General features: G+C 31.8%; 2 protein-coding genes across 2 annotated transcripts; both read right to left on the bottom strand.

The window, feature by feature from the left end:
* Positions 1-3,143: 3,143 nt before the first annotated feature.
* LOC131856585 (probable serine/threonine-protein kinase PBL23) lies at positions 3,144-6,191 on the bottom strand. Its single transcript, XM_059208428.1, has 7 exons — positions 6,065-6,191; positions 5,112-5,441; positions 4,780-4,871; positions 4,476-4,674; positions 3,969-4,269; positions 3,593-3,746; positions 3,144-3,496 (listed from the first exon to the last, which is right to left on the bottom strand). The coding sequence occupies exons 1-7, from the start codon at positions 6,189-6,191 to the stop codon at positions 3,224-3,226; spliced, it is 1,476 nt and encodes a 491-aa protein (XP_059064411.1). The 3' UTR covers positions 3,144-3,223.
* LOC131856299 (uncharacterized) lies at positions 6,071-6,710 on the bottom strand. The gene is made up of 2 exons (XM_059207908.1): positions 6,396-6,710; positions 6,071-6,252 (listed from the first exon to the last, which is right to left on the bottom strand). The coding sequence occupies exons 1-2, from the start codon at positions 6,680-6,682 to the stop codon at positions 6,213-6,215; spliced, it is 327 nt and encodes a 108-aa protein (XP_059063891.1). The 5' UTR covers positions 6,683-6,710; the 3' UTR covers positions 6,071-6,212.
* Positions 6,711-8,326: the final 1,616 nt, after the last annotated feature.

Raw genomic sequence — 8,326 nt, 5'->3', positions numbered from 1 at the left:
CCCTAACACTTCACATTTTAAATTATGAAATTTCTTAACAAAATTAAGTCCTCAAACTTTTCCCATTCTACATCATGTTTGGGATGACTTCCTAGTCATGAAGTAGGCTTGACCCCTAACACTTCACATTTTAAATTATGAAATTTCATAACAAAATTAACTCCTCAAACTTTTCCCATTCTATATCATGTTTGAGATGACTTCCTAGTCACCCACGAACCTCGATGGCCTAATTGAAGGCATGTAATATGGATTCTCCTTGAATTTTGATACTTCAAAACTCACACCTACCCTCATGGTTGACCTATAATGTATGTAATGAGTCACAAAAGGTTTAAAACCATCATAAGAGGTCCTTTACCACCAGCTAACCGATGCTCATCATGGTTGACCTATAATGTATGTAATGAGTCACAAAAGGTTTAAAACCATCATAAGAGGTCCTTTACCACCAGCTAACCGATGCTCATCATTTTGGGGCTGATTTACAAAAAAAAAAATTATATAGGGAAGACACCATTAATTATTCTACAATGCCCGCGAACCACAATATTTAATGGAGATCTGAAGGCCTCCCACATTATCTTGGTAAATTGTAGCGGGTAAGACATTGTGTATTACAGATTCCAGCTTAACCTGGACGTCTCTATAAATGTGATCTTCCGATCGGCTCAAGAAACATAATACAAAATGACAATTATATCCAAAAGTAATTGCCATAAAAGTCAAAAGATATGGAAGCTGCATTATTCACATTGTGAAGTAATACTAATAAACAAATAATCCTAACAGGTCGCGATGTAACCATTTTACATTTCGCACCGTCATGATCCGATGCATTTGGTCGACCGTAATTTTCTTGCTTTAGAACAGTAGTGCTATTTATAATCTTTTATGTGGATTAGGTGATAATTATTTGTCTTCACTAATTAAAGTCTCATTTATGATTTGTCAAGATTGTTATTGATTGCATTTTAAAATATTTAAAAAAACTGTTTCTTGCGAGCTTTTGTTTTTCAGGATTTTTAATAATTTCTTAAAGTTCACGAGATTTTCATGTCATTTATCTTTATAGATTTCGTAGATTTCATAAGCAATTTAATAGTTAGGGGGTTATATTTCTTATACCTAAATTGAATCATATATAATTGACTATATAAACACGTGTTTATGGTAAGAATAATTCATGCATTTAATACACTTTATCAATTTCTTTTAGAAGCATCTATTATTAAACTAATGTTTTTTAAAATAGAAAGTATAATTACATGTTACTAAATTACAATGTGATAGTACAAGATGGAATGTTCAAGGTGTATTGTAATGTGCAAAAGCATGTATTAAGAGATGTAGAAGTAGAAAAGGAGAAATGAAGGCTGATTAAGTTTGTTCATCTTTATCACTATATTATAATCATTAAATCATCATCAATTTATTTGCAATGAAGTGATTATTAAATAGTAGGATAGTACCAATTCACAACCAAATAGAGTCTCAAGTTATATATCTCAATAATTTCATGTTCATAACCAAGTTAGCCAAAAATTTGATTTATCAAACTTTGCCTTGCAAAGCTCACACTCTCAAATGCATTTTCATCCTTAAATTCAGTTTTCTAAAATTCAACCTATCAACCCATATCTTATGTTTCAAAATATTTATAATAATTATTGGTTGCAACTAATAAAATCACAACAAGGGCACAAAAACATTTACCTTTAAAAATATGGCTATTATTTCTTAAGGAAAATGCACAAACAATAAAGATTGTGTTTCATTAAACAAAAAGGAAATTGCCTTATATTGATTTTCTAAAACAAGATATACATGTAGATTGCAAACATTAACTCAAAAAATGTATTTTTATAATTTACTCTCTTAAAATAGCCTTAAATATCTAACAACAAGAACCTACATCAAATTTCTAATGTACATTACAATAGCAATAACTTCTATTTATGGTTTAAGTTTATATTTATGATAAAATAGAAAGACTCATATTAATTGGATGATTAACACATCTCATTTAGATTTTTATTTATGTTACCAAAAATGGCTATCAATTTTGAAAGTTTCATCTAGATCTGAATTCTTAAAACTCCAAGAGCTAAGTAAAGGAGGTAGATGTATTCTTTTAATGCATTAAGAAAGACAACCCTCATAAGTAACCTATTAGCCCAATAAATTATTCGGTATGCATCAATGAAAGACATGTAAGACAAGAAATTTAATACAACAAAAGGATAACCACTTTATGCTAATAAATTCTTGTATCATCTCAAAAAAAAAAAAAAAATTCACAATATGTAATGATTCTAATGTGGAAACATTTTAGGCAAGGAAAAGTAAGGAAGGGTGGGATTTTTAATGGGAGGATATGAATCTATAGGGTATCTTTACAAAATTCTAATAGAATAAGTTATATTCATTAGGGAATGTAGTGAATCTCATTTTAATAGCTGAAATCATAAGGGAATTACATGAGAATTTTATCCCATTTGGTAGCAAGTATGCACTAGCACTTCTTGGGCAATTGTTTTTCCTTTGACCCAAGTATATATGTTAGGGTTTAAAAAATAGCTTCAAGTTTGGAGTTTTTCCTAAACTTGAATATCTCTACCTTGTTAGTACGCATCATCATGACATTAAAATAAACATTGGATGGTGGAAAACACACTTTCAAGTTGATTTGTGTTCCTAGTTATATATGTTTGATTTAATAGATAGGAAACTATTCAATACACCTTTTACTGTAGAAATTGATTGATTGATTCTTTTTAAATACACCTAATTCAACAAATTGAACACCACTACCCATTGAACAAATTATTTTATTACTATTAATAATTATAGAATTTTGCATGTAAAAAATCATATCAATTATTTTTTTAGTTTCTACATTAAACTAACCATATCCCTTTTTATATATAAATTCACTATCCTTAAAGATCTTACTAGATTTCAAATTCACATTTGAACTTTGTAATCAAGCATTAAATACATAACTTCTTTAAAATTAATATGAATATAATTAGATATATTGTAAAGAAATGAAATAAAAAATAAATATAATACTTTGATATTTCTATTAAAAATATAAATAATATTTTTTAAGAATTAAATCTTTTTATAATGACCAGGTCACATAATGAATACTTCCGGGCTACACTCTGATTCACCGCCTTCAAAGAATCAAGGAGACAACATTTTAGTATTTGATAGCCTACAATAGTTCAAGGGCAGTGATTTGTAAACCATGGTCTATTTTAATCATTTCTTGCTGTTCCTGTAAATTATGGATGTGGAAAGGACTACTTTCTGATGAAAGAAATTTAAACATGTCGGATGTTGTTGGGCGGTATTCGGCTTGAAAGTGAGAGCACAACAGAGCTATATGGGTTGTTCTCAATATGCTCTCCGAGTCAAACCCTCTCGTCTTGAGTAATCGAGGATCAATTAGTTCACCAAGCCGATCCTCATCAGATAACTTGTTCGCCTGTAAACACACAGAAAGAATGTAGAGTTACTTGTCTCGCTGAATCCATAGCAAAATTTGGAGTAGCAATTTTCATAAAAATAATGGTAAAGTTACCAGTAATACAAGACTCTGCATCTTATTTGTAACACCATCGATTTCTATACATCTTTTGCCAGATATCAAATTCAACATAAGCAATCCAACGTTGTAAATATCCGCCTTCTTTGTCACTTGACCAGTTCGAATGCATTCTGGGGCTACGTAACCTCTGCCAAACAAGGACATGCAATGAAAGTATATCAATGCTCGTTAATGTTTGTTTACATCAAATGATCTGCGTAAATAAATCGATATATATTTTGTTCTTTAACATCAAGATGCCTTAGGAAGTGCCTCTTTGAGGGACACCTACCATGTGGGAGCCAATAAAATGACAACAATTAATTTTATTTATGATTGATAGACATCTATTAAGGCAGGGGGACTGTACACTGTGCCGGCAGCTCCGGTTGAATGATGCGGGTCATTTGATGATTCTTCAAAATCAACATACACCCCTTCCTCCTCGCCATTTTTATTATCCATGGATTTCGCTTCAGGATGTTTTCTTGCAATTCCAAAATCTGAAACTTTTGCATTGAAATCCTCATCAATAAGAATATTTGTTGGTTTAATATCTCCGTGTACTATGCACACATCGGCACTCTCTTGAAGATACACGAGTGCGCTCGCTACTCCATTGATTATCTTCTTTCTGGTGGGCCAGTCAAGGACTTGATTATCTCTTGGCTCTGTCATTTGGAATAAATGTGTATTTTCACAAGATGCAATTCAAAGGGAATGATGCTAGCAATCTATATATAGATCTATAGATGGCAATATAAGACTATCCGATATTCTTTACAGGAAGTATCTAATTGTCTTACAAATGAAACATACATATCTTACCCTCTATAAAATTTAAACTTGTACATTCAATATAGTCAATGAAACTTACCAAAGAGTAAACTCGATAGATCTTCATTAGCCATATAGTCAAACAAAAGCAGTAACTCATCTCCTGTAATGCAAGATCCCACCAGATCCAGAATGTTTGGATGCTTTAGATTTGTTATGCACTCCAATTCCCTCTGTAAGGCTCTACTTTTATCCCGCGATCTTTTTATTACGACATGCCTTCCATCAGATAAAATTCCCTTCAAAAAATGAGAAATATCGTAATAAGTATTGTGTTAGTCTTATAGAACTATATTTATGTTTTCTGTTATAACTGTACTTCTTGAAAACGAAGGAAATTTTACCCTGTATGTAAAGCCGAAACCTCCTTGACCCAGCAACTTTCTAAACCCGTTTGTTGCCGTCACCAATTCCTCAAAGGTGAAGCCATGTTCAACTGGCTTATTACATACCCACGATACAAATTTGATGGTACTTGTTAATTGATTGAAATTTAGAACATAAATTTCAATTTTAATTATCAACAGTGATAATTATTCAACATTCAAATGTGAGAGCAGTGCTTACTATTAAATTGGTCAATGTTTAAATGTAAGTTTCTTCCCCCTTTGATAGAATAATAGAACAATCCATATCAAATTTACACTTCAAATGGTAAATGATTGTCAAAATTTACCTTCCCCTGGTAAGTAGTCAAGAGAATGTGTTTCTTCTTCCACTGATAAACTGCCAATAGTATGTGTTTCCTTTTGCTTCATTGAAAGTGTATGAACAGGCTTTCGGCATTCTTCAAATCTAAGTCCAGCAATCTTTCTGAGGCCATTTGCAGTGTGCTTGAAATATCCCCCAAATGCGATAAACGTGCGCAGTAGCCTTTCTCGTAGTTGGAATGCATTTTTCTGATTAGATAAATGTAGATTACCAGTTTCTGGGAATAGAGCCTCTACACATACAGTCTCTGATGTTTTTGTAGAGATTTTTGTTTCAGATCTATCAGGCGTTTCACCTGTGCAATTAACATTTTGAATGTGTAACAGTTCACAAAATTGAATCGAAACAATTCATGATAGTTCAGAATCTTACAATTTAATAACATCATTGCATCCCTCTAAGAAAAATATAATCAATAGTTTTCTATCTTCCATCTTTAATATCCATAACAGTAAAATTTACTGTTCATTAAGGGAAAGGATCCAATAATTGTGACAAAATTTGTTGTTTTAATATTTAATATTTTTAATACTATCATATTAGTAGTTGTAATTTTAAAGTTGTCAATAGTGATCATAAGTATTCATAATTGAATAAATGTATTCTTTAGATCTGAAAAACACAAATTATAAGATCTTACATCAATACATCAACAAAACATAATTTTGTGTACAATTACTGGTGTAACCTTTTCTTTGATATCTTTTCTGACATCTCAAAAAAACATGCTGATAGACACCATTTAATGATGTGAACTTGAAATCTTAATGATTTCAATTATCATCATTAATGTAAAATTTTTAAAATGATTTGAGATTGTCTTATAAATTTTTTTTAAATAAAGAAATTAGAATGCCCAATTACTAGGTAGATCCTCTCCAATGAAAATAGAAAACAAACCCAAATAAATCTCATCACCTGTATCATTGGTATAGTGCTGATTTAAGCTTCCATCATCATTAGTACGGTGATGTTGCTTTGATAGGTGGAATGTAAGTGAACATAGGATCATATGATTCATCAGAAGAACAATATCTATTTTCATTCTATCGACTTTTCGTCGCAGCTACACAAGTTCTTCACAGATCTTCTTTGCTGTCAGGAACCTTTATTTATTTATTTTTTCCATATAGTTAGTTATTATAAAACAGAAGAGAAGCATCTTTCACAACTATGTATTTATTTCCCACTTTGATAAATGCATACAGCATAAGAAGAAATAAAGACGAGTTTGTAGATTTTCACGTACTTGGTTATTCTGTTGCATCTGATAAAGGAGTGACACAAGATTGCCCCGCTTACTATCAAATGAAGAGATTCGGACGTTTTCTTCAAGATTTCTCTGTGGAAATCAGCATCGATGTCTCTCACCATCTTAATATACTTAGCTAAGTCTAACGTCGCTTTGAGAAGATCTATGCATTCCCTGTCATTTGAAGAAATCTTGTCCAATCTTTCCAGAACATTAGCTACTGCCAAAAGCCCTACTGCAGCCCAATGAGCGTTGCCCACTCCTTTTAACACATCCACGGCCATTGCGCGCGCTTCGCTAGAGGGGCTTTTTGTAATGAATTTCTACTCCAAATAGAAAGAAAAGAAGAAACGGGGGAAAACATTTATGACAGTTAAAGAACTATTACTAAAAAGGCGATAATTATTTATCATCTTTATGCGTTAATGAAATGTAAAATCTCTCATAACCATTTGGCGTTGAATCAATTCATCGTTTCATGTCCAAGATTATCCATGAAGAAAAACAGGGGGCATGGAATATTAACTATTAGGTTCTCTAGGAAATGAAAGATAGTTCAGTTGGAAAAGTTACCTGATCAGAAAACATTTTGGCCCCCTGTGAAATCCCTTCACACAATTTAGAAAAATCTGATGTTAACGGTTCCACCATGTCCTTCAATTTCATTCCTCTGTCAACCATTTTAGAGGCTGAATTCTGTAAAGATATAGTGTGATGTCAAAGCTATTTTTAAATATTAATATTCATACTTCTAATATAGATGAAGTATGAAATTGTGGAAAAACCAAAATGTTAAAAAAATAAAATCCAAATGAAATTAGGCAAAATACATATTTCTTACCTTATCAGTAATGGCAGACAAGACATCATCTATATAATCTAGAGCCAAATCAATGGACAGTTTAGCAGAAGCATTGGAGTTTCCAACATTTGGGGAAGAGGACGTGCTGGCTTCAAAGCCATTCCCAATTTCGGAGAAAGTGCTCGTGGAAGAAGAGATGGAGGCTTCAATGTTGCTCATCTTAATAAAATGTTTCAATTTCACATCCAGTAGCTCCTTAAATCAACTTACGACCAAACAAATTGAATGTAAACTTAAAGGAACTTATACAAGATACATATTTTGCCCAATAATAATTTGAAGAGTTAAGGGTACCTGTATTTTTCAGAGAATCCTGTAAAGTATAAAGCCATCCGTCAGATCCCCAAATATCCTTGCCCAAATGCCCAGTTTGGGCTTCAAAGATTTTGGTGCAGATACGTAAGAAGCCCCCATAGAGAGAATACCCCCCGGAAGAATTATGATGGTGTCGGCATAATTGGAAAAGCACACTCGTGACTGGTAGATCCATTGACTCACCGACATTTCCACATTGATCTCTGTTTGAACTTTTATGTTGTAGTTTCTGTCGGTTGAGTTAATCCGTGCAATTCCTTTTTAAAATAAACAACAGATAACGCGGTATTTTAATTGTCCAACACTGCAATTACTAAGAAGTTGTGAGGTTTTTGTGTACTAGTTGTATATTATTTTTAATATTTAAATATCTATTCATCTTTTGAATATTTAAATATCTTATCATTATTTTTTTCATTCTTTAAATTATATATATTTAAGTTTTATTAACATTTGCAAGCAAACAATTCTGTTCTATGTATAATAGAGGGAATAATCACAAAATGAACAAAAAGTAATCAGAATTTTGGACTTCATTGCCTTGCAATCTCAGATTTTAATTTATTTTTTCAATCAGAAAAATTACAACTATCAAAAGTGACTCTAAATTACCAGCGTTCCCTTTTTTAATTCAATAACCAAAAACTTAACTCCTCCCTACATACACTGCCAAATAACCATAGAAAAACTTTTTTAACTAAAAAATTCCCTCTAATTTCCCTCCTACATGGATTCAATGCAAACAAGAAAT

Source organism: Cryptomeria japonica, chromosome 7 (genome assembly GCF_030272615.1).
Source record: "Cryptomeria japonica chromosome 7, Sugi_1.0, whole genome shotgun sequence".
Classification (NCBI taxonomy): domain Eukaryota; kingdom Viridiplantae; phylum Streptophyta; class Pinopsida; order Cupressales; family Cupressaceae; genus Cryptomeria; species Cryptomeria japonica.
The sequence above is the reverse complement of the archived record's forward strand: the minus strand, read 5'-3'. Positions and strand labels throughout refer to the sequence as shown.

Coding starts and splice junctions, on each gene's coding strand:
- LOC131856585 (XM_059208428.1), bottom strand. CDS start 6,191: ATGAAAATAGATATTGTTCTTCTGATGAATCATATGATCCTATGTTCA. Junction 4,675..4,779: donor GTTTCGGCTTTACATACAGG/GTAAAATTTCCT, acceptor CATTTTTTGAAG/GGAATTTTATCTGATGGAAG. Junction 3,747..3,968: donor ACCGGAGCTGCCGGCACAGT/GTACAGTCCCCC, acceptor CTTGTTTGGCAG/AGGTTACGTAGCCCCAGAAT.
- LOC131856299 (XM_059207908.1), bottom strand. CDS start 6,682: ATGGCCGTGGATGTGTTAAAAGGAGTGGGCAACGCTCATTGGGCTGCA. Junction 6,253..6,395: donor AGATGCAACAGAATAACCAA/GTACGTGAAAAT, acceptor AAATAAATAAAG/GTTCCTGACAGCAAAGAAGA.